The following is a 27594-nucleotide window of genomic DNA, read 5'->3' on the forward strand; positions in this document are numbered from 1 at the left end:
GAGAGAGAGAGGGAGGGAGAAGGAGGTTATTAAGCTACGAACACAAAAAGACAATTAAGAATAAGCAGACAAAATGAGGATCTTATCAAATAGCTAATTTGCGGTTTTTTCAACATTATAATGAACTGCAGATCCGCATCGGGTTACACCCCGTACTCTGTGTGAGGGATATTGTCGAAATCAAACATCCCAGTGAGATTTTAGGAAGGAAAGACTTGGGCAAAAAAGGACGTGCAGAACAATTCTTCAGAAGCAGAACTCTTCCTTGTACAAAAATGTTCAGTTCAGATACTTTGACATGCAAAACTTGTGCTCCAGAACAGGTTTGCAAGGAAGCATTCCAAAGAAAAGGTTTAACTACAAGGAGGCACCAAGACTAAAAAGTTACAACTCAGAATCGTTCAGCTGGCACAACCACCGGCTGGGCTTCTGCTCGTTTTTTGCCATGGTAAGGACCTCTTCTCACTGCTTCCTGCACCTGCACCATCGCCGTTGTAAATGCAAATAACGGTATCTCCGATCAAGATTGTAAAATTAGACTCACTGACTCCAATTCTTACATCACGGACACTCCAAAAGCACATATGGGTACTAAACCTCCACAACTTACGGAAACTTGCTTTATAAATATCTAAAACAAAAAATGTAAAATGCCCTTCAGATCTTGTTTGGCATGTAAATTTTCCCATTATTCCCATTTTATTTGTCAAACACAGTTTCAACATGTCATGCCCTCAAAAGGACTTCTATTTTGACGGATTCTAAGCTGTCCATTTTTCCCCATCTTGGAAATTGATTTTTATGGTAAATCTCCAACATTAAATTTTCCTAAACCTAGTGTAACTGGATACAATTAAACTTTGTCCTGCAGAGTTGTTTCAAGAATCAAAGCAAATTAGATCGACTACCTTAGAAGCTACTCCCGAGAGTGAAGGCTCGTCTAGGTCACGTTGAGTTGCCAAAGCATTTGCTATGGCCAAACAACACTCATGTCGAACTTCCATGCCTGCAAATCAGAAGAGAAGATAGTCAAAAAAGGAAACTTACACTGTCATCTAACAGGACCGACAGTTCATTCTCACGTAGGCTACATATAATGGCTACACACCATCACAAAAAGACGAAAGAATAATGCAAGACCACTATATCTCTCTTCCCACTTGCAAGTAAGAGAATCAGTGGGCTGCTCCAAGTCAGATTTGGTTCTCATCAGGAACAATTTTATATCGGATTTAAAATATTCAGAACATTTAGAAACTGCACAGAAAAAAAAATCTAGATCCCTATAGGCTGAAAAGTTCAGACACTAACTAGGCTAGGTATTTTTTAACTGGGTCTAAAACCTAAAGAAACCAAAACCAACTTCGATCAGGTTTCAGTTAGTTATGGATGAACTGAAAACCATTTCCCATATTGGTGAGGATAGGTAGGTCTTCCTATGCATCTGGGATAAACAATTAAACACTATGTCACAAGGATTCAGCTAACAGGCCACCACACCCGCACTGAAGCAGGTGTGCGTGCGCGGACGAGTGTGGCCCGACATGGCACTGGACATGGTCAACACGTGTCCAATGCGGTCTGCCGCACTTGTTGTCAAAGTTGGCGCATCAAAGGCGTACTGAACTCGGGTCAATGATGAGTCGGGTGCGGTCAGGACACGTGAAGGACAAATATGTCCCCTTTTTAATGATTTTTCTTTTAAACTTGAAAATCATAAACCCTTGTTGAACAAGGGTTTTATTTCTCGTATTAGGGCTTCGTTGAAGCCCCTCAGCTGCATGACAGCCGACAAAGACGGTTGGTCATGTGCATCATGAGAAGCTTGTTTCCAACAACTGATGAAGATTTCCCGCAAATCGTGGTTCTCGATGGCGAATCGTCTTCTTTCCAGTGCCCTCAAACTCGCCGATGAACACTAGCTCACAAGCGCTACTTCCTCTTTGGTCGATTTTTTTATGCCTACCTGATTGGTCCAGTCCCCCTACGCTACAGGGTTTCCTCGATGTCCGCTTGGTTCAGGGAGGTTCCCTCAACTCCCTCATCAACTGATGCCCTTCACACACTATTTCAGCCGGATTTCACCATTTTCCGACCAACCTACTAGTTAGACAACGGGTTTTCCCATCCCCACAGCTTGATTTACCCATTTTACCCAATTACTGCTGATTCCCTCTTTTGAACATTCTGGCTCCAGCTGATTTCCGACGATTTTTTTATTTTTCTGCTGTCATCAACTCATCCTATGATGTGCTATATTTTTGTTTCTATCTTTGTGCTTGTAGCATTTTTCATTTTTGTTCATAAGCATGTTACCGACAGATTTTCCTCTTGTGCCTTGCTGATTTTTTTTTGTTTTTGTTTCTATCTTTCTGTTCTTTGGTTTGTACATTTTTATGTTTGAATCTTACATTATGCTCCTGAGCTTGGTTGGGATTCTTACATGTTTTTCTGTCATCATATTGGTTGTGATGGATTTTCCTTTTTTTGTGATCAGCTCGTGGATCTGATGCTTGAATGGTATATAGTAATATAGTATAATTGTAACTTACAGACTGCTAATCTGGATTTAGCTGATCTTGTTAGATTAAACGGCCACCGTCATGACTGAAGCAGCAAGTCTACAATTTTATGATCCAGTTTTTCGTTATCCCTTTATTTCAACTTAACCTACAGTGGTGCATGATCCCTCATCAGTTTGACCAGTGTCTTTCTACCATCAATCTTTGCATCCTTCGCTACAAGTCCTGTCCTCCGCCCTTAGCCATGTAAAGAATGAAAATTTATTCTAGGTCCAATATATAGATATATAGCAGCTTCACCCAATGGGCACCTTACTCACTTGTGGTCCTATTTGTAGCATCCATGTAACATATGGTAAAAAGAACTAGTATTATAAAACCCGGTTCAGAGTAGATCCCAATTCACATATTTGTAGTAGAAGTGATTTTAACAATCCTCCAAGCTGTATGCCATGTAACATATGGTAAAAAGAACTAGTATTATAAAACCCGGTTCAGAGTAGATCCCAATTCACATATTTGTAGTAGAGGTGATTTTAACAATCCTCCAAGCTGTATGCCATGATCATCTGGGATAAGCGGTTAAACAGCCACCTTCATGACTGAAGCAGCAAGTCTACGATTTTATGATCCACTTCTTCATTATCCCCTTATTTCAACTTTACCTTCACCGGTGCATGATCATGCCTCATCAATTTGACCAATGCCTTTCTACCATCAATCTTTGCATCCTTCGCTACAAGTCCTGTCCCTCCACCCTTAGCCGTGGAAACCTTCCAAAAAGAAAAGAAGTTTCACTTTGGTAGATTCACATGCTTTTAAATGTAACCATGTAAAGACCGAAGATTTATTTTGGGTCCAATATATAGATACATAGCAGCCGCAACCAATGGGCACCTTACTCGCTTGTGGCGGCCTATTTGTAGCATCCATGCAACATATGGTAAAAAGAACTATTACCATATCTACACTAATAAAAAACCCAGTTCAGAGTAGGTCCTTGTAGTAGAAGTGATCTTAACAATCCACCAAGTTTTCTGCCATGATCAAGCATGTGGTTACCTCTTTAACAAATTGTGTACAGCCCCTAATAAACCCTCAGTGAATTCTGGATCCATAAGGTATACAACAAATTTATATCCTGGTTTATCCAGCTTCCAATCTCGTTGCCATGAAATATGAATAAATGAACTAAGTTAAAAGATTAAGATACCCCTAGATGCAGTCAACGAGTCTGTTTACCATAGACAAGTACAGAGAGCAAGAGTCACCTGCTTAGCATAATACACACTACACAAGTACAGAGAGCAAGAGTCACCTGCTTAGCATAATACACACTACACAAGTACAGAGAGCAAGAGTCACCTGCTTAGCATAATACACACTACACAAGTACAAAGAGCAAGAGTCACCTGCTTAGCATAATACACACTACACAGCTTCCAGTAAAAGATCGTGCACATAGTGTTATAGCCGTAAACATGCTTAAGCTAATCCAATGAACCATAACATTTATATCGAGTAAATTCTCGAATGCTTTTCAAGAATTCATGAATAAATATCCTGAGTTAAAAATTGAACTGCAAAAGCCCAATGCCAAATTATAGGTGGAAATCACAACCTATGACAGGATAAAATTGGTGAAAGTATAGGTACATGGCGTTTGATGGTTCAATCAAGTCCAGTTCTCATTTTCAGGCAATATGAAAACATGGAATAATATTATACTGAGGAGTAGATAATCAAAGGAAAAAAAAAACAAGAAAAGGGATGGGAATCTAAAAAAGGTGTATTTCTGTAACTATAAGGACAAACCATATTTTGTCGTCTCCGAGTAAGCATCAGTAATGATGTCTATAATTTCATGCTTCAAGCAAACCTCCAAAAGGCACCAAGACCGAACAACAAGTCCAGTGATCACTCTATAAGCCTGTAATAGAAAACAGATATTCAGGAAATGGTCAATTTTTTTATGAAGAATAGGTTCGACGTGGATATAGGACAAGGACCACAAAATTTATTGGCTACACGTGCTTACAATACATGAAAAATTATTTATGCATCAGACTAATGAATCAGCATTTTAACTTGCATTCACCATCGTCAGGAAACCTTATCCTAAATATGCAGAAATTCATGCTGACATCTGATTTAAAAATGAAAAGAAGAAAAAATTAAAATGACAACCACTAGTCTCCTTGAGAACAAGGAAACTTGGAGGAAATTTCACTGAAGAGATTGAGAGTAAATCCTGATCTTACAGCTGATAGCTTGGACCTCAACTTTGCAAGGCTTGGCACAACCTATCACACTTGAGTATAGCAAAGTTTATACAAGAAACTAGGATGCATATATCCTTGGCAGAAATTATGTTGATAGACTGGCCAGAGACAGGGTGAAGTATCCAATTCCAGGGAGAATGAATTTGACCTCGTCCAAGCAATTTAATCCAGGCTTGCTATAACCAGAGTGAATTCCTAAAGCCTGGGGAGCCTTCATGGAAAACATGGGGCCTGAAGAAGATGACCCACGCCAGAACTGTGACCTACCTGGCCAGTTAAACCAAAAAATTTGGGAAAAATTTTAGGACACTTTAATCTCATCTGAGTTGGCCCAGACGAGAGGAGGGGTTGAGGAATGAAGATAAATGTGAAAACATCAAACTACAAAAAAACATGTGTGCACGTGTTCATGTTTCGAAATGTAATTGAAAATAAAGTGAAGTGTAAAGAATGCTTACTGCCAACCGAATTTCAGGATCCTGTTGCAGAACTGAAAGAAGCAGCCCCTACAAAAGCGACAAAAAAACAAACGCTTGTGTGACATACTGCAAAACCTCAAAAAACAAACACATGCAGTTGTGCAGAAGCACATATGAAATAATAAGTGGGTAATAGCAATGGATCAACCGATGGTGTCAGTTTGGAACTAGAAGAAACTGTCTCATAGATCAACTGACGAAGACGCTCTTCCGAAGGATCGCTTAACAACTTACGGTCTGCTGGTCTACCTTCACCGACAATATTTCCAAGGGCATGTAAAGCTGCCTGATTATATATAAAAAGAGCAGTCAAGCATTACGGCATAACTGTTTTAGTAACATACTTTAAAACATTAAAAAGACCAATGGCAAACTAGGTCCATAACCATTTTCACATAGACCTCTAAGATTTCAACTGAATAGTATTAAAAGTCGATATGGTGTGGACCAAAAAGGAATATCCATGTGACGATGGTACCTAGTTTCAAAACATCATATGTCTCCTGAATGTATTTTATTTAAAATTATGAAATGAGAGTATTATGCTACAAAAAATAAGGCACTGAATATTAATTTCCATGGCAGGAAGTATCGTATGGGGATTGTGTTGAAAAGATGAGGCTGATGACTGCAACTAAATTCAACATATTCTCAGATATACATGGATCACCAATTTGACATGGGTTATTGATCTTCTCTACCATCAGCTCAACACTGAAAGAATACATAAAGTGATAGAGCTTCTCTCCATACTTTTTTGAATATATCCTCTATAAGAAAAAAAAATAATGGTCCCAGATTTAAGTGAACATTGTCCAGAAAATTTGGAAAACTATTCTTATAAGAATTAAAGATAACCTACACACATCCTAGTATTGTGTCACTGAATGGACATGTAAAAGCATGTAATAAAGAGATCTCTTAGTCTTTGATGAGCCAACAAATCAAAAAAACAAGATCAAAACCTACAAAAGAAAGAATTAGGAAGGGGCAAATGCACAAAATGGCAGGCACTCACTAACTGCTTACTCCTGTCTTTCCGTCTGAATGCTGCCTCTATCACATGCTTAACCATGGGAAGTGAACTTGAAAATAACAGTTCAGCTCCTTCAGATGCTACATATAAATTATGTGAAGACTTGAATGTAAAAGTGACAGAAGTCAATATAAAAAGGACTAACTTTACAAAACTTCATAAGTTAAACAGGTTAATTGATGAAGTGGAAGTAAAATAACACAAACAATTGAAAAGTAACCTTGCAAAGCTTGTGCATGTGCAAATACCTGTGCATGTCCACATGCATAAATGCACATGTTTGCGACAAATTATGTGATGATACTACTACAACTATTTCCAAAGACTACCTTTTATTGGAGCACGCACAGAAGGATAACATTGTTCTTGTCACACAAGATAACCTTTCACGGGTGATTGCAAAGGTAATTTTCTAATACCTAAGGGAGTAAACTTGAATAAGTAATGAACATTAACATTGTACCACCCCAGTTTGCTACTCATTCCACTTTTCTTATTCTTCATCCTCATCAGGCAGTCTCTCTCATAACCAGTAATTGATACAATACCACATGGGACATACCTTAACCAGTAGGGAAAAGGCTTGAACCCTTTCCTGTTTGATTTTTGTACAGGCTCTAAGCACCTGTACACACTTGATCAATTGCACCTTTGAAAGAACAAATTGATAGCCAGTCTAAAGTTGAAGCTAAAGGGGTTTTCATAAATTTCAGGTGTGCAAGCACATTTTCACTTTCAAAGGCAAAGAAACTTACTCGGTTTTTCCTTTTTGTTGAGTAATTACCTTGTACCTATGTCATGAGGACTTACCTAGGAAGGCACTAAACTCATGGCAACATGGCCAGACAGATGTGCAGGTTTGGACTCACCAAGTACACAGTCGATTAGATGTCCAATATAGAGATGTTATGTCCAAAGACTCCAAAGTCCAAACAACTACCAAAGTATAAGGAACACATATATAAATATATTTGTACGTTTATCTTGAAATTTCCAGTATGACATACCTCATTCAAATTGTAAAAAAAGTGAATGATGGCACTTTCACATAGTCTCTTGCCTTTTCTGATGCAGTTAGGAAGAAAGGGGAGGGGTCACACATCACTTCCTCCCAGACCTCCCTGCCCAAGAAAGTCTCTTGGTTGTAGGAATGGAGGTAATGTTGTAAAAAGCGTATCGTAAGCCGTATCGTTCCGGCTTTAAGATACGTCGTATCGTAAATTTTTTTAATAAATCAGAAAAAATAGGAAAAGAATTCGAAAAAATCATAAAAAATCAGTAAAAAACAAGAATCATATGTTTTTCATACAAAACATGTTTTACATAATGATAGACTTATTATTGCTATAAAGTTACAGTTCATCATTCGTAAATATCAAAATTCATAACAATATCAATCTAGAAAGCACAACAAGTCAACAATTACATAACGTATATCATAATTTCATAACCATAGATTCATAAGCCATAAGGTATTAAGGTCCATAAGTCTATGAGATATCACATCAAAAAACAAGTTTTAGATGTTATGTATTACATCACAAGATGATAATGAAATTGTGAAAATGTTCAATGTCAAATTATGGAGGTGAGCTTGGTGTATATGCTCCCTCGTCCTCTTCCATGTAGGTGAATGATACATCCATACATACATATACATATATAACATACATACATACACAAATATACATACATACATATATATATACATACATACATATATATATACATACATACATATATATATACATAATATATATATACATACATATCTATATATATATATGAGTGTTGATAGATTGTGGGTTTCGGGTCCGGATCCATACCCGACCCGCCTTGTAGCCCGTTTTGGGCTCTACTTAAGTCATGTAACCCTAATCCTTAAGTGTTAATGATAATCTTAAGAGAGAGAGAGTCTGGCTGCTAGTGGGCACCAACTCCTCCTCATTCGTGGTTTTTTCTCCCTCGTGTTGAGGGTTTTCCACGTTACATCGTGATCATTGCTTCTCTTCCTCTTCTTCTTGTTCGTATCTCTACATGGTATCAGAGCCGTGAAGTTCCGGCGTTTCTGGTTGTCTTTTGCCCGTGTTAGAGGAGAATCGCCCGGCACTGTTCATCGTCTCGCCCGTGCCCGACGCTCGTGCCCGAGCGTCGTCTGTCGTCCCACCGCCGTCTCCGCCCAGCGCCGCCCTGATCAACGCCGCTCAGGATTCCGCCGTCTCCGCCTAGCGACAACCGGCCCAGCGACGCCCTGATTAGCGCAGCCGCTTCCGCCCAGCGTCGGCCTGCCCAAACGACGACCTGTCCAGCGGCGGTCTTTTTCCGCCCAACGTCGTGTCCTTTTCCGGCGCCGTGCCGCTCTGCCTGATCTGTTTCCGCCCAGCGCCGCGCCGACTGCCTGGTCTGTTCCCGCCCAGCGCCGCGCCGCTTTGCCTGGTTCCGTTTCCTGCTCTCTGTCCGTTTTTTGGTGTTGTATCGTGTGATTGCTTCTTGCTGCCTACTGGTCTGTGATTATGGCAGCCTCTTCCTCGTCAACCGTCAACACCAATCCCACTGAAATAGGGGCTTTTAGAACGGAGAATGTTCCCATGCAGGTCATCACTCTTCGCCTCACCAAGGATAATTATTTTTCGTGGTCGCCTGCTATGACCATGGGGATTGCTGGCCGTGGTCGCATGGCCTATATTGATGGGAGCAACCCCGAACCAGCAAGAACAAGTGATGTGTGGCATACTTGGTTTCTTGAGGATAATCAAGTGAAAACTTGGATTGTCAATTCCGTTTCCGCCGATATTCAGCCCCTTATCCTTCGGAAGAAGACTGCTAGAGACATGTGGGTGGTCCTCGAGCAAATGTATGGCCAAAAGAAGACCGCAATTCGTACTTACCAAGTAATGAAGACAGTTTATGGCATTCGACAAGGGACCTCGTCTGTTGCAGAGTACTATGGGGCTTTGAAAGCCAAGTGGGAAGAGCTTGACTATCATTCTGATATTCCTTGGCATTGTCCCCATGATCAGGCACTCTATGTTGCTCATGAATGGGAAAACAGGGTGTTCCTATTTTTAGCAGGTTTAAATGATGAGTCTGAAGGTGTTCGAAGTCAGATTTTGAATTCAGGGGAGGTGTCCAGTATTGAAGATGTGTACTCCTGTGTTGAAGCGGAAGAACAGCGAAGGCTTGTTACAAAAGAAGGGAAGAGGGAACTTGTGCCCTATAACGAGAGATCTGCTCTCGTGAGTCGTGGTCCTGGCGGCCCATCTAGGTCTCTTCGCCGGTGCACTCACTGCAAGAAGACAGGTCACACTGTGGATTATTGCTGGGATCTTCATCCAGAAAAGAAGGGGAACAGAGGGAGATCTTTGACTGGGAGAACGCCCGTGTCTGAGGTGCAAGCCTCTAGTGGAGAAAAAGTCTCCATTTCTGCTGACCAGCTTCGTGAACTAATGGCTTATTTGAGCAGGCTCGATGTCAACAAGACTGAGACCTCAGAGGGAACTACAGCTAATCAGGCTCTTGCAGCTATTGGCAATCAAGGTAACTCTTCTGTGGGGGAATGGATTGTCGATAGTGGTGCTACTCATCACATGACAGGTAATCCAAAATTGTTTCATGAGTATAAGTTGTCCTCGGGAAGGGAACGTGTTTCTCTTGCCGATGGTTCCTCTACCTGTGTGGCAGGCGAAGGCACTCTGTCCTTGTTGGACAAATTTCATGTGCAGGGCGCTTTACATGTTCCCCAGTTTCCTTTAAATCTCTTATCAGTCAGTAGACTTACTAAAGAATTGAATTGTGAACTTATATTCTCTGCCGATCGTTGTGTTTTGCAGGACTTGGTGACAGGGAAGAGGATTGGGATTGGTTTAGCTTCTGATGGATTATATCGTCTTCCCATACGTGTGGCTACTGCTCTGTTGACAGCGATCCGCAAGACAGATAAGAGAAGAGAAGATTGTCTTCAGTCTTTTATGTACTGGCATGAACGTTTTGAGCATTTACCTTTTGGGATTTTGAAACATTTGTTTCCAGACTTGTGTTCCTCCTTTGATGTGTCTTCCATTTCTTGTGATGTTTGTCAGTTTGCCAAACATGTGAGGGCTTCGTACCCTCTTTCTTCTAGTTGTGCTAATGAAGCTTTTTCTCTGATTCACTCTGATGTATGGGGACCTTCGGGCATTCATACCCGTCAAGGTTTCCAGTACTTTATCACTTTCATTGATGATTTCTCTCGTGCTACATTTATATACTTGTTAAAAGACCGCAGCGAGGTTCCTCGAATCATCGAGACATTTATTCTTCTTGTGCATACCCAGTATGGTGCGAATGTTAAAACTTTCAGGTCCGATAATGCCCGTGAGTACATGTGTCGGCCTGTTGAGGAGTTTCTTAGACAACGGGGGATTGTTCACGAGACATCCTGTAGTTACACCCCCCCTCAAAATGGGGTAGCTGAAAGGAAAAATCGTCAACTTCTTAATGTCACCAGGGCTCTTTTGTTTCAGAGAAATCTTCCTAAACACTATTGGGGTGATGCAGTTCTTACTAGTGCCTATCTTATTAACCGCATGCCCAGTCGTGTTTTGAATGGTAGGACTCCCCACTCGTTGCTTCCTGGCAGTCGTCCACCATTTCCTCTTCCTCCTCGTGTTTTTGGTTGTGTATGTTTTATCCATGATCACAGTCCAAATGTCAAGAAACTTGATCCTAGGTCTATCAAAGGTGTCTTTGTTGGATACTCTCCTACGCAAAAAGGATACAAATGTATTGATCCTATTACTGGTCGAGCTTATGTTACGAGGGATGTTACCTTCTTGGAACATGCCTCTTACTTTGGTGCGAATCCTCTTCAGGGGGAGCAGTCTGTGGGCAGGGAAGAGTATTCTCAGAGACAGGAACTTCAGTTTATAGATTTTTTGGACTACAAGAAAACAGAATCACTTAATACTGTTGATGTGCCTGAGAAGGAGGAAAGGGGTGACAATAGCATTGAGAAGGAAGGCCCTCAGTTGTTTGGACAGTTCTACTCTAGACGAGGTACTCGGACAGAGGTGATGACTTGTGATGCTAGATCTACTTCCAATCCCAATGCCACTCCTTCCCTGGATGAACCAAGTCCTACCGAGGAGACCGTGGAGACCCATGATGAGGTTGAAAAGAAGAATGACGATCTTCCCATTGCCCTGAGAAAGGGTGTCAGGTCATGTACTCAACACCCCATTGGTAATTTTGTTTCTTATTCCAGACTTGGGAAAGATTACAAGTGTTTTGTTTCTACTCTTTCTTTGGCTGTGATTCCCAGGACTGTCGCTGAAGCTCAAAGTGACTCCAAGTGGGCCGATGCAATGAAAGAAGAAATAGATGCCCTAAGAAGAAACTTGACATGGGAAGTGGTGAAGATTCCTGAAGCCGCTCACCTAGTTGGATCCAAATGGGTGTATACCATCAAGTACAAACCAGATGGGAGTGTTGAAAGATATAAAGCTCGACTTGTGGCCAAGGGGTTTAGCCAGAAATATGGAATTGATTACTTGGAAACCTTTGCTCCTGTTGCGAAAATGAAGACTGTGAGGGTGGTTATATCCCTAGCTGTGATGAAGGAGTGGAAGATGTATCAACTGGATGTTAAGAATGCATTCCTCAATGGTGACCTCGAAGAAGAAGTATATATGCATATGCCTCCAGGATATGAAGAACCAGAAATGTGTTGTAAGCTGAAAAAGGCATTGTATGGCCTTAAGCAATCGCCCAGAGCGTGGTTTGAACGACTGAGAAGAGTGATGATACGTCATGGATACAAACAAGGAAATGGAGATCACACTCTGTTTGTGAAGAAGAAGGAGAGCAAGGTTACTCTCCTGCTCGTCTACGTAGATGACATGATTGTTACTGGAGATGATGAGGAGGAGATTATCAAGCTAAAAGGGTTACTGTCTACAGAATTCGACCTCAAAGATCTTGGAAAACTAAGGTATTTTCTTGGTATGGAGGTTGCTAGGTCTAGTACTGGTCTTGTACTAAACCAAAGGAAATATACATTAGACCTGCTGGAAGAAACTGGTAAATTGGGATGTAGACCTACTCCTACCCCTTTTGACACTGGGCACAAGTTGAGTCTCAGAGATGGAGAGCCTCTCTGTGAAGAAGACAAGGGAAGATATCAACGTTTGGTTGGGAAGCTAATTTATCTTACCCTCACGAGACCTGATATCACCTTTGCGGTGAATGTTTTGAGCCAATTCATGCATGCGCCAACCGATGCACATCTGAAGGCTGTGGACAGAGTGCTATGCTACCTGAAGAAAAATCCTGGTAAGGGACTCCTGTATGTGAAACAAGAGACTGTGGAAATCGAGGGCTATTCTGATGCGGATTGGGCAGGTTGTGGTGATACCAGACGATCCACTACAGGGTACTGTGTCTACTTGGGAGGAAACCTTGTTGTATGGAGGAGCAAGAGACAGGATGTTTGCTCTAGATCCAGTGCAGAGGCAGAATATAGGGCAGTTGCTATGGGAGTGTCAGAGTTATTATGGTTGAAGATATTGTTGACTGACATTGGAATAGAAATTGAAGGACCTATGAAGATGTATTGTGATAACAAGTCTGCAATCAACTTAGCCAACAATCCTGTACTTCACGACAGAACAAAACATGTTGAAATTGATCGTCACTTCATTCGGGAAAGGATTGATGCGAAAGAGTTGATCTTACCTTACATGAAGTCTGAAGACCAAACTGCTGATGTTCTGACGAAAGCTCTTCCTTCAGCTTCATTTGAGAGGAATGTATCCAAGTTGGGCATGTTTGATATGTACGCCCAACTTGAGGGGGAGTGTTGATAGATTGTGGGTTTCGGGTCCGGATCCATACCCGACCCGCCTTGTAGCCCGTTTTGGGCTCTACTTAAGTCATGTAACCCTAATCCTTAAGTGTTAATGATAATCTTAAGAGAGAGAGAGTCTGGCTGCTAGTGGGCACCAACTCCTCCTCATTCGTGGTTTTTTCTCCCTCGTGTTGAGGGTTTTCCACGTTACATCGTGATCATTGCTTCTCTTCCTCTTCTTCTTGTTCGTATCTCTACAATGAGCAACATCTTGAAAATGTTGTGAAATCTTGTTGCCCAGAAAAAGGGAAAAAAAACAAAACCATTTGATCAGAAAGTGAGAAAACGTTGTGATACTTTCAAAATGGCCTGCAATACACAATAGTGTTGCTGTAAGGAAGCGATAGATGAAAGGAAAAGATGCTATGGACAACAATGATAGTGGATAACATAGATACAGGCAATAAGTTGATTGCTGAAAGGCAAGGACTAATGCCTAGCAATCTTAGGCACTTAAAGAGCCAGATTTTGACATAAACCTCATTGAGCACATACATGTAGAAGAAACCACTACACGTTATGGTTCAACAGTGCCCTTAAGGCAATGCCAAAGGACCACCGAGTCTCCAAGTGCTCAAGTAAAAAAGATACTATCCTTTTCTGTCTGCATACAAGAATGAAGATGCAAAGGACTCATTTACATGGATACCTCATTGTAACATTAACTAACCTGATTTTGAAGATGGGCACCACAAGAAGAGGCCGGCAGCTCATAGTTTCTGTCATATGCATTTCTCTTTTTGGACCACCATTTTTGTTTTTCTTTTTTCATTGCAATATTGAGTATGACTCAAGTTTTTCAAAAAGTTTGGGACTTGATGCTCATAATAGAACAATTTTGGGCAAATATGTAACTGTCACTAGAAATTTATTTTATTATTTACTTGAACGGTGGGCTTTGTGTTGCACAATTGGATGGATCGAGTTATTGCACTAAAGCATTCCACGAGCTTGAACATGAAGATAGTTATTTTGACTATGAATATCTAATATTTCATTCACAGAACATGATACTTATTTTTAAAATGTCTTTCATAATCTTCAAAATCATTTTGATAAGCACCTATAATTTGTTACTTTAAGGCTTATACTTCACAATTAAGGGGAAATTGTTGCCCCTTCTCAATGATATTCATAACACTGATACTAACTAGTAATGAAATCGGTTCAAATACTGATCATAAACTACTGCTAAAGCATACAAGTTTATACAACATAAGTATATAACTCATATTAAACCTATATACAGGTTTGTACACAATAGGCTTCCAAACCTTCCAAGGAATTCACTCATATGAGATCAAGTAATTACAATGCACTCACGTAATATAACTTATGAAAGACAATATTACATACTATAAGCCAAAAAACCATGTATAATATCTCCAAATATGCAAATCCAAAAGAAACCTCCAAACAACAACTTTATGGGAAGATCCAGAAGACAAATTATCAACTTCAAGATAAATTAAAAGCCAAAGAATCAAAAAGAAAATTTGTTTAAAAATCAAGCCATATAGCTTATAAACTTACAAGCTCCAATCTGGCCTAGGCTATCGATTGCACTTGAGCATTCATCTGAGTCTTCACTTTCCAAATTCTCCAAAATTCCATTAATCGCAGATAGAGCATCTCCAATACCTGACACAATAGGTGCTAATAAAAAGTCACTACTGAAAAAATGCAGATACTCAAAAGATCAACCAACCTGTTAGAAATGAAAGTTAATTTTTATCGTATTAAAACATTGTACAATTCTGGAAAAATACCAAGTTCAGTTCAACTAGTATTGTTAAGACATAAGCATGACACAGAGGTCATGAGCATTATCCAGCCATTGCTTGCAATTTGATAAATCATGCAAGCAGTAGTAGAAACACACCATTCATCAAATGACACAAAAACACCTCGATATGTCCAAATTTCCAATTGATGAAAAGTGTAGCTTTAGATCGATAAGATACTTTACAAGTCAAGTCATTAGTATGCCGTTTTCTTTTAAAGGCAACCGTAGACTTCAGAGCCACAACCAAATAAAAAATTCTTCATATAAGCATCACCATAGTATCATCAGTTTTACACAAATGAGAAGTATGCTATCCAACATGAGATTTGAGCTCACCCACTAGTTTACAAGAAAAGTAGTAGTTTACCAAAACAGTAGAAGCTCCAAATACTGGAACATTTAGTGGGCAGGCAGTATGGTGGAGATTACTATAAACATAACTGATTCTTCCTTCTCAACAATGTAGAAAGACAAAAAAAAAGGAGGATGTGGCAAAAAAGTAATAATAAGGACAAGCCCGGTGGTTGTATCTGCTAGATTTTTGAAAAAATTGGCTGGTAAGCATTAGATCTTGGACATTGTAGTTTTACATATGCTGGTATAACTTGTACTATATCGTAAATTTTGTGAACAATTTACCTTCATTTTTTTAATTATCAGCTTAATTTTCATGCCTAATAAGCGTTTTATTCTTAGTTGATATGCTCCTACAAGATTCTACTCATACTCATAGTATGTTATCCTGACATTAGATGATTCAATGTTTGAGTTAGTTCCTATCTTTGACAATGCATAACATAGTAAGAAACAGAGACAGCAATTTACTAACCACTTCAAGCAAAAAACTTTTCTTATAATTGCAGTTATTTGCTTCAGCTGCCCTTCAACCATGACCTGAAGCCTGAGGACACAAACTACATCTACCTAGTAAACACCTCATATATGAAAGTTGGAAGCTATATACTTACTAGATTCACCAATTATCGTGAACATATCATCAGAAGAAAGCAATCTTCCACATATCATAATTGCTCTTGATCGCAAAACAGACTCAGCTGAGTTCCTGTATCAAAGTACATTAGCTTGCGAATAAAGGATGCCCAGGTAGAATATAGTCTTAAGCATCTGATAATTGTTTGCAATGACGAGTTAAAACCTGATCAATGAAGTTAGTAACTGCAGAAGAGTGGTCTTTAAAAGATATTGTGTACCATGCGGTGATGATGCTACCTGTGTTTATGAAGACTACATTATTCAAATTAAGCAATAAAGGAAATTTGATCAACAAATAAATGATAAAGCAAAAATAAGCTTATCATGGAGGCAAGGGCTTCCATCAAATTTCAGCATACAGGAGAACAAAAATGCAACTAGTCAGAGTACATAATGATGTATCTACACAATATGGAATTATAGTCCATGATGCTACTCCCAGCCATATCCTTTCTGTCCACAAAACAATTAATTAACACTCCAAATCCAGTGGGAGTTCTAAGTATGGAGTAATTTTTCATCACCTGGATTATCAGACAGATTCAGACCATTAAAAATGTTTAACCAAACCACAAGACAAAGTCGCCAGAGACAGGCAGAGGAAGGATTTCAGACCTGATACACTTCTCACCACGATTACATGTGTGGTTCTTAAATCAACTAAACACTGCCAAATACAAACTGAAAAACTGCCAGGTAGATTTCTTTTCTTAAAACCCGAGCACAGTTAATAGTTAATACTCTACAATCTATATGTGAAAGCAGGTAATGGAGAGAAGTTATTGGCTACAGAAGCACCCTGTTGTGGCCCTTAACCTTTTTTAGGGGTACAAATTCCATATGATTTTGATTTTCAATAACAAATTTTGTTCAGTGTCTCAGACGTACAGTCACATACAACTTCTACATCCATGGGACCATGTCCTTTAACAATAAGCAAACTCAGGCACCCATGGTAATATCCAACAAGGTGCAAGTAGGTAGATATCTTCTCCATTGAAAAAGAGAAAGGAAAAGGAGCTCAAGTCTGTTGTATCCCCCTTCTCTCTCCCAAAATAGAGAAGTAGACGGCCCATCTTCTCTCTCTCTCTCTTGCATGCGCTCTCTGTCTCTCTCAAATCTATTTTAATTTATATTTCCTGCAGAACCATTCATACAAGTACATATACTCTCCGATCCAATTTTTCAAAAAATATAGCATTCACAGCCACAGACAACATTCACCTGTATGATGGTTGCATACAGGCTGCAGCAACATAGCTGCATGACCTTTCTATTGGTAAAAGGAAGAACCAACACTCAAGCTACATCAACAAAATGAGCTTTCAAAGAGAACTAATGAGATCCAAAAATCATGTCAATGCAGATGACTAAAACGAACAAGATAAAACATCTGGAAAAGGGAAAAGGAAAATACTACCTCATACAAAACCTCAAGAGTGCTTAGAGTCATAAGAACATCATTTGAGTTTTTGACTTCTGCCACCAACAGATCAAGAAGACCAGAACTGTGAATTGCTGAAGCAGCAGCTGAAGTAGAAAACAGTTTTGCAATGAGTGAAAACACCCGAATACGTGCCTGAAAAGAACATATGAAAACACCATAGACTGTCAATTATACAAAAAAACAACTTGCATGATTTGTTTGTGCAGAAGTAGAAGCTGTGAGAGGAAGCAAAAGACTAAAAGTAAATGAAGAATTTATCATAAAGATGAAAAAAAAAATTGCTGCCACAAAACAACAAGGATGCAACTCATAGCATTCAACCATCACAAGGGGCATGCAAATTTTCATAATTGGAATCATGATAATTCTTGTTGTCAGTAATATGCTCAACCATCCATAGAATCAGAAATCTATCTATGAATTCCCATTGCAATCATAGTTGATTAAAAGAATAGGAATACAGCTGCCTCCAGTACAGGTTGACCTCCTTAGGTGAAATTGTTTGAAAAACAAGGTGATCACAGTGGATTAGTTATCTAACATCTACAAAAATATTTTTCTCAAGGGAACTGCAAAATGACTTTTCCTCCGTGTTGGAGTATGTGAGAACTTTCATTAGTGGTGAAAAACAGCCCACGAGATGCAGGCTAATTTTACATGTCAATCTTTCATTGTTTTCCAAGAGAAAAGAATTTGATTAAAGAAATTGCACCAGATGAACTCTGAAGGTACCCATTTGTTCCTCCCTAGCTGCATTAAGTAATGAAAAGCCTTATGTGTTTTCCCCCTAAATGAGCCATCATGCATTAGTAACCAAGTGTGCCAGATAAATGTTCAACCTCTTCACTTTCTCGACACTGGTAGTTTAAGCAGCAATTCATGAACAACTCATCTAGTGATTGAATGAGATTGACATTCCGTGTTGGAAAATATGCTGTAGGGAAAGCTGCCATGTAAACGAGTATATCTAGGATTCCACTATGTTTTTATATGGATAACAGCTTCCTGTGAATGAACCCCATGCTGCGATAGTTTTGCTTGTTTCAGATGACAATCAAACATAAATTCTTTCTTGAAGACAAAAAGAATGCCATATAAATAACAACAGAAGCCATCAAGTACCACCAAAACAACATGCTCCCAAGATCAGAAAGGTAAAGGTACAGGCACAGAGTGCAAATCTGAGCACAGCATTTTCCAAAAAGGTTGGATGTCAGGCTACATACATATAGCCCAATTTTTTGGAACAAACTGGGATTGAACTGACCAAACCCCCTCAAGTTGGCCAAAGGTGAAACCAAGCATTTCAAGTTCAACCTTACATGTTATTACATTATGTATTACTCATTAAATGCTTAGATACAACACGTTTGCTTTCCTGTTTTCATTATGTGAACCTGAAAAAAAGATTTAATGCTCACTAAGTAAAAATATATTGAGAATAAAAGTTAAGGACACAGTGCATTAACATAAGTACGGAAACCATCCAAAATAAGAATGCCCTGAAATCATATGACTCAATTGAAGTCATTATTTGCAACGATAAGTCAGCACGTAGCGTGTCTAAACCATCCAAGAAAAAGATCAAAAGTTTGGCGTTTTGGTTCTTTCATTTTTTTCATTACGGTGTATAATTAGTCAACCCTTCTAACTAACATATATTCAAAACTTTCGAAAGAATTTCCAAGTTATACTGCTATTCATTAAGGTCACCCCACCTAAATACAGGATGTGGATCTTCGACCTATGCAAAACTTCACCCTTTGGAAAATGCCCGAAATTTTCTTTTTTATTTTCAACAGCACATTATATATGGGACACCCTCTGGTCTCTATAATCTCTGAATACTTTTGAGTAAAAAAATTCAGCTTATAAAGATAGTTCTAGCATTCTCTCCTTCTTAATGCTCGAAAGAATGGATATATAAGATCAGTTAACATTGACAGGTCTAGTTGATGGTTAGTTTGAATTAATGTGCTCCCCATCCATTATGATTTGACTGCATACTGGTGTGACAGAAAGTCGAGCCTGATGTGCATCCAAATGTGAACATATTTCAGACATAATCGTCTTTCAGCATACTTGACACAAGTGATGTTGAATTTAGCAAATCAGGAAGCATCTGCACTCACACCAGCAACCCAAGTCAGGGAAGCATCTGCACTCACACTACCAGCCCATGCAAATGCAGTGTGTCCCTAAAGACCCTATGCTACATTACATGCTTTATAGCTGATCAAACAAGAAAAAATATGCAATAATATTACAAGATATTAGACCTAATTGATATTTTGAAATGTTGTCTATCATGTTCCAAAATTGTTGCAGAAACACGGGCTATTTTTCAGAATAACAACAGTATTTGCCCCTATTATATTAGCCATATGGAAACTGATGTCAACAAAATATATTCAAATATACCAAGATCTTTTTTAAATTTTAAAGCAGCAATACTAAAATAAGATATACTACTTCCTATTCCTATAGAACATTTAAGTGTCAAACAAGTCCATTAGGCAACTTACCGATGATGAGCTATGTTCTACAACATTTTTGAGATGTGTAGGGTCATCACCATCTGTTGGAAAGATGACTCCCTGAAACAGTTCACAGTATTGCAGTTCATATACACAATTCAGTTGTTAACCAGTAATGCATAAACAAATAAGAATCTAACAACTCATGAAAGGAACATAACTAAAAAGGTTCACAAAAGGTACTTACAATCCCAGGAGCGGTCTTTGAGAGATTGATAATAGCTTTTATAGAAGATGCAGATACTCGTTCATCCCTGAAGCAATGCAAGAAAAATGATGATCATCTAACAAGGTTAATTTCCAAAACTGCCAAAAAAAAAAAAAACTCGATCTAGAAGTCAACAAATACAAAACATTAACTCCACATCCATGAATGTGCTTCACAATAGGAGAAAAGGCCATCTAAAAAGTGCTGGGAGCCCAAACGCATTGCTAAATATTTCAACAATCAAAGACAGGAACCATATTCTCCACTGCATATATGAATCAACAAAATGGTAGAATACAATTATTTATCTACTTAAACATGTTAACTGAATATAAACGACACTGAAATATGGTAGTATACGTACAGATCTCTCCAAGATAGAATGTTTTTTCAAGAAATAAAGAAGCAAGTCGTGCTAGTATAGCAATTGTCCTCGAAGTAGGTGCATCATGAATGGAGTAGGGTGTGATTTCATAGCATTCGCAAATCACCAGTTTTCATTCTTTCAGTTCACTATTATTCCCACCTCACTGTCTTACATGGCACAATGTATACCATATTGTCAAATGAGATTTGGTTATGGCAGCACAAAATATCATTTAGGAAAAAATTTGAACAAACAAACTAATTTTAGGTAAATATCTCTGAAGTTGGATGTTCTGCCAAATTTGACTATGGATTTTGAACAAGGGACTTAAGATTGAGCTTGCAATTTCAATTTCTCTACTTAGTTGCTTGATACATTTGATTAGGCAACGCTGTTCTTGTTCAGTATTTGCACTATGAAATTAAGACTTACGATTGTGATTGCACCTCCACTATATATATTGTCCTTTCATGCCTAATTCAGGTTGCCTCTTAAATAAAACCATTACATGTACATGGTAGAGTAGATGCATCAGAACATAAAGATGTTCCAGAAAGGCCATTTCAAGTCAAGCAAGTAGCAACTACGAAGGGAGCCAGAGTCACCAGCTGACATTAACCTGGGCAGATCAAAATCCCACCTGTTTAGAATGGATACTGACCATAACATACCCCATTACTAGTTTGGCTTTGGCCCATACTCACAAGTTTTCGTTCGTCACAAAGTCTTTCTTGTAAGTGGCTTTCCGAAAGTCCAGGAATTTCAAAAACTGAAGATAAATACTTTAAAAATTAGAGAAATTTTTGAAATCTTCCTTTACTCAACTTCTCTTAAGGACATTGATCTTCATCTTTCACATCACATGACAATCTTTCTAATACTGGTCACGCCACTGTTCAGAAGGTCAAAGCACTTCTGCAACCCAAGTAGTCCTCGTAGCTAAAGCTGAGTCAAATTTCTTGCATGGCAACAGTGGAAATCAAGAAAGGAGACTCCAACCTTAAGGACAAAGTAAAATGGTTGATTGTAACATCTATGACCACCTTAGATTACGGTTATCCAGGTTGTGATATGGAGAAACCCGTTTCTAGAGTAAGTGGGAGTTGGAACTCAAGGTTTTTGGCATACGTCCTCTTCAGTCGCCAACATGACCTAAACCAACCTCATCTGACAGCCACCATTCTTGAGTGTACCCAAGCTTAAGCATATAACCATAAGAAACTAACTGCATACACAGTAGAACAATTATACTCTATACAAAAACTGGAGTAGATTCAGGGGAGCTGTGCTCCCCTTGGAAACAAAAGGGATAAAATTAATTTAGTGGAGAAGTGTTCCTAACATATCAGATATGTGATCATCAGCAATTGTACGTAAGGCAGAACCACGACGTCCAAGAGCACGATAAATTTATGAGGGTTTGTTCCCTTTGGGAACAATAGGGACATACAAGAACAGGGTGCAGCACTCCTAGCATGATTTTGATGCTTAGAGATTGTGCAAAGGGCAGAACCTATGAAACATGGGTACGGCTGAAAAGGCCAAGCACCCATGTCGACCTGCGGGTACGAGTGCAGGCCTGGTCATAGAAGCATTATTGTATTTTTTTGGGTATATTTTAGTATTTTTTTTAATCCCTTTTGGGTATGTTTTAGTATTTTTTTGTTCAATAATATATCTTTTATGAATATAAACAATGATTTTGTGTTTATTTAACTAAAAACTTATGATTATACATATATCTATCCATATGTGTGTGTGTATGGATGGGTCCTCGTAACCAACTTTTTGGAAATTGTTATGCACCCGTACCAGCACTCCCACTGGCACCCATACCCCATAACCGTACCCATATGACATAAGGCAGAATCAGGATATACAAGAGCAAGGTGCAGAACCCTCTCCAGCAGAATGAAAGAAAGACTGTACCATTCTCTAATGCCTTACCTTTGGTAGGTACCGATTCAAGCTGAGAAAATTTGCAGTGTACTAACAATTTAACATAACTGTTGACGGGTTTTGTTGTTCGGGTCCGGATCCTTACCCGATCCGGATTGTCCTAATTAGGACTACTTATATCTCTATAAACCCTAATCTTTGAGAAAATGAAGTTTCTAAGAGAGAGAGTGTCTAGATGCTAGTGGGCGTCAGACCTCCTCACCCGTGGTTTTTCTTCCCTCGTGTTGAGGGTTTTCCACGTTACCTTGGTGTGCTTTCTTCTACTCTCGTGCATGCTTTATTTCTACATGGTATCAGAGCCAGGTTGTTCCGGCGTTATTGGTGGGTCATTCGTTTTGGTTCGTGTTGGAGGAGGACTCGCCCGACACTGTTCAGCGCACGCACCAGGAGCATCTCCTGTCACTGTTCATCATCGCCCGGCACTGTTCACCGCACGCACCAGGAGCCTCTCTCGTGCGTTGCACCCGACGCCTGTGCTGCGCTGTTGCACCTCGCCCGACGCCTACGTCCAGCGACAACCCACCCAGCGTCGCTCTGCCTCTGCCTCCGTCAGGTTCCGTCCGACCTTGTTAATTCCGTTTTTCCGGCGTTCCTCCCCTGGTTTTCTGGCACCCGACGCACGAAGCCCCTGTTCCTGCCACTCTGTTTTTCGGCAACCTGCTCCCTCAGTTTCGTCCAGTGATCTGCTTCCACTGGATTCTCCCTGTCCGCTGCTCCCTACCACCGCCGTTGTTCTCTGCTACCGCCGTCAGTGATCTGTCTGTCGTTCTCTGCTGCCGCCATCAGTGCTCTGCCACCCGACGTTGCTGCTTCCGCCGCGTCCTGCCGCTCCTGTTGCTCACACCGCTTCTGCCGTTGATCCACAACACTCTACCCCGTGACAGGCGCTTCTGATTTGTGATCATGGCTGACTCGTCTTCCTAAGGAATTAACGCTACCATACATGAATTCTGAAGACCAAACTGTTGATATCCTAACCAAGGCCTTAAGTGTAACTCCATTTGAGAGAAATGTATCCAAGTTGGGCATGTTTGATATGTATGCCCAACTTGAGGGGGAGTGTTGACGGGTTTTGTTGTCTGGGTCTGGATCCTTACCCGATCCGGTTTGTCCTAATTAGGACTACTTATATCTCTGTAAACCCTAATCTTTGAGAAAATGAAGTTTCTAAGAGAGAGAGTGTCTGGCTGCTAGTGGGCGTCAGACCTCCTCACCCGTGGTTTTTCTTCCCTCGTGTTGAGGGTTTTCCACGTTACCTTGGTGTGCTTTCTTCTACTCTCGTGCATGCTTTATTTCTACAATAACATTGTTGGAATAGTTCAAAAAGGAATTGTAGTGTTGTACCATCAGTACTTAAATATCAAGCCAACAGGCAAAAATCAACCATAAAAAGAAGATAAGAAAACCACTGAAGAAAAAATTAAGTAACACAAACTACAACTTAAAGTGCAGATCATTATGTAAAAGCCTAAACAATATAATGCTCGATAAATAGAACACCAGGAAATGGTAACATCAACAGTCTGTTGCTTGGAAAAGTCACCATACTGACAGAGTAGTAGATATAAACTCCATACCCATGAAGAAGACAATCAATAAGCAACGGATATGCACCATGACTATTAGCGAGCTCTGCAGCTTTACCATCTGTACAATCATTCTCCAAAAAGTTTGCAACCTGAAGTCAAGCGCCCAATTATTTTCAGTCCTAAAAAACAGATGACTAATATTCATCTCATTTTATCTATATAAGCAAAATCCTTTAATTACGAATAAGTATAGCTAGCGAAAAGCATCATGTGTAAAGCCTTTACAGTTCATGTAAGAACACGATGGCCTTAGCTCCTCAGAGATACATAGAAGAGATTTGACCTTGATGTAGAGACATAAATAAGAAATGGGATGTTGCTAGAACTCTTGAATCAGTAGTCAACTCTGCTCTATAGGCAAGCCCTCTTGTTATCCCAAAAGAAAAAGAACTGAATGGTAAATTTCATAAAACTAAATTATTATCCACAAATTTAGAATTAACAAGATACAGCTGAATTCACACACTTCATAACTCCATATAATAATAATGTGATTAGATTAAAGAAAAGAGTGAAATTAGTGGAAAAATTTGCAATTGTATATACAAACTGGAACAAAGGCTTACTATTGTGAACGTACAGCTTTGCATGCTAAACACCTGACCGCCTGCGATTGTGCGCTAAGCCCAACACATACAAAAGGCTGCAAACAAATTGAACAAAGAAACACAAACAGAAAAATTAAGGAAGACCCCATGAATTTTGATGACATAAAAATTTCCTAGAATTCTGATAATAGATTGATTGCTGTTGGAACATCACCAAAGAATATTTTTGAGTGCAATAGATGTTTCCTGCCTAAAACGCAGTAGAAAATACAATATAGGAACGCAAAAGCCGGTTCATTTATCTGGGGTACCACACAAATATCAAGAAAGCAAAAGAGAGAGAGAAGGGGGGGGAGAGAGAGAGAAAGAGAGAGAGTAAGCAATTCCCAACTAGTTCATTGATTTTGCATGCAAACCACGTATACACTCTTGAGTCATGTTCACAGTACACTTTACAACTTACAACAAAACAATCATATCATCTGACACCTTATTAAGTCTAATTTGCTAACTTTTTAACGACTAGTTTAGTGAATCATGTATGCTAGCAGCCTAGCACACTAGTCATTAGTGAATAACTATGTGGACATTCTATAGCTTCAAAAGTTTTTGGCAAGTCAGAGAACATGGTTCTACTGCAGTTCAAAATTACAATAAAAATACCTGCTTCTGCTGTGACGAAATAGGAAAAATATTAGAAAAGCAAGTTCAGTAATGGTTGGTATCACATGCCTTCATTCCAGTAAAAGCTGACTTGGGTTCAATTTCCAGACAGATATCTACAGTCATTTGACTGTTGACTGTAGTCAGCAGAAAGAGATTAGGCATATTCTCTCTGGTTCTTTGTATCAGACAAAAACATAATTCAAAAACAAAATAATAATTGATTTTGATATTTGCATTTCTAATGTGTAAGAATTTGAGTTGAAAATATGAATGTTTGCACTGTATCAAGACTGGTTGAACAATTCCAGGTTCTACTGTCAGCAACATGGGCATCGACCATGCAATCTTGCAAGGCAACTTTTTTATATAATTTGTTAATATCCACCCTGATCTGACTACTATAGCCATGACAAAATTATTACTTCTGGACGACTTTTGACCAAATCTTATCAATCAGTTTGAAGCACGAGGTTTTCCACATCTTTCAAAAGCTGCTCTTGGGGGGGTGGATCCATGAATCAGTCAGCTTTTAGCATGACTATCCACTTTTGATACCCATTCTATGTATGACTTTCACCAGTGCATTCTTCAAAACATCTAATCTTATATTTGTACTTGCTATAAGAACCATGTCAGTTGTCACATGGCTGCTCCTAGAAACTTCAAGCACCAGCATCCACAAGCAACATAATCAAATTATTTTTTTGACAGGAAAGATGTAGAATAGATTGAGAATCTGTATACACTATTTGATTGTTAACAATGTTGAGTCATTCTCGTAGAAAAGGTTGGCAGAAATGCATGACAAATATTATACTACAGGAAAAGTTTATCAAAGCAAAGATATTTAGGCTGACTAAAAGAAATACAGTAAAGATTTATTTCATGAGCTATAAAACCTGTGAGCTAATACATACCAAATTAATAGAATGGGATCGATGTACCAAGAGATATTATGAAAATTACAACATACCATATACTCTGGAACATGAGAAATCCCATACTTTGTTCCGAATATCATTTCAAGACATGATACCAATGAACTCTCGAGCCCAGGCACATCAGATTTCAGACTTAAAGCACTACAGAAAGGAGACAAGATATTAGAGACAAATAGCCTAAAATTGTCAAACATGAATCAAATGAAAATGGATAAATAAATAACAAATACTGCAAAACATGAATTACTATCATGCTATAATGCGGTGATGACAGAAAGAACTCTGTCATAAATCTATCATTACAATATTTTGAAATTAAAGCAGGAGAAAATGTACTAAAGTCATAATAGTAACAAATAGTGCTGAAGATGATCCAATTTTGAGCCCTGAAGATGATCCAAATTTAAACCCAGCTTGGAAACTCAATCTCAACTCAAGTCTTAATAAACCTATCTCCAGCCGAGCTCGATCTGGAGTACAGCATGAGTGCTGCAGCTCGAACTCGACCACCCTAGCTTATCCTCAAATTCAGCTAGGTGGTTCAGCTTACTTTTTTTTTCCTGTTGAAATGCATATTGGAAGAAGGCAAGGGGTTTTTTAACATAGAACCTGCTCTGTGTGCAAGTCTTGAAATAACCCATTGTACCAAAGACTTCTTGTGAAGTGTCTCTTTACTCATCCTGTGTTCTAAACGGCAACTAAAAGCGATAAATTTTCCCTCCTTACTCCTTAGGGCATAAAGCTCGTCACGCACCAAAAAAGTTCTTTGTTTTCATCGATTTTCACTCCAAAACCTACAATTTTGACGCCCAATCATCCAATAGAACGCGCTAACTACATCAATCGAAAGATAGTGATGAACATCAATATGAGTACTTATTAACTCCAAAGAAGACTTTTAACAACCACTTTGTCTCAAATACCATTCCCTTACTGTGTTTCTGGAAGACTGGTGAGCAAGAAGGACGATTACCTGAAGATGAGAGGAAGAGGGAACCGGTCGAGGAATTCCTTGACGGAAGCGTCACTATGTTGACCTAATCCAGCCCATTGCGAAAGTTTTCCAGAAACACGACGTGAAAACTCAACCAAGGGACTAATCTGTAGGAAAATAAAATGCAAAAGGTAGCAGAAAGAATCGAACAATAAGATAAGCGGGACATACCAGGATATGAAGCAAACTCAGCGGAAGCTTTTAAAAGGACAGGTAAATCGGGAACATCCTCCATTATAGCATCCACCATCCTCCTCTTCTTCCAAAATCAATCTCGCAGTGAGAGAGAGAGAGAGAGAGAAGTTGTTTCGTGTCCCCACCTTACAGTATCGGTCACTATAGCAGCCGGCGCTGGCT

General features: G+C 39.3%; 1 protein-coding gene across 4 annotated transcripts; it reads right to left on the reverse strand.

The window, feature by feature from the left end:
- Positions 1–242: 242 nt before the first annotated feature.
- Positions 243–27594, reverse strand: LOC116260893 (uncharacterized). Of its 4 annotated transcripts, none has more exons than XM_050079547.1 (17): positions 27409–27594; positions 27217–27280; positions 26276–26384; positions 24669–24731; positions 24077–24177; positions 20153–20219; positions 19954–20025; positions 17402–17560; positions 16145–16218; positions 15957–16051; positions 14736–14858; positions 6302–6399; positions 5432–5569; positions 5263–5310; positions 4338–4452; positions 909–1006; positions 243–472 (listed from the first exon to the last, which is right to left on the reverse strand). In XM_050079547.1, exons 1-17 carry the CDS (start codon positions 27485–27487, stop codon positions 392–394), a joined length of 1584 nt encoding a protein of 527 aa, XP_049935504.1. In that variant the 5' UTR covers positions 27488–27594; the 3' UTR covers positions 243–391. The 4 variants fall into 4 exon arrangements, with proteins under 4 accessions (XP_049935504.1, XP_049935503.1, XP_031495276.1 ...); XM_050079546.1 differs by having other exon boundaries at positions 243–478; positions 27409–27592; XM_031639416.2 differs by having other exon boundaries at positions 243–478; positions 14736–14843; positions 27409–27589.

Source organism: Nymphaea colorata, chromosome 9 (assembly GCF_008831285.2).
Source record: "Nymphaea colorata isolate Beijing-Zhang1983 chromosome 9, ASM883128v2, whole genome shotgun sequence".
Classification (NCBI taxonomy): Eukaryota; Viridiplantae; Streptophyta; class Magnoliopsida; order Nymphaeales; family Nymphaeaceae; genus Nymphaea; species Nymphaea colorata.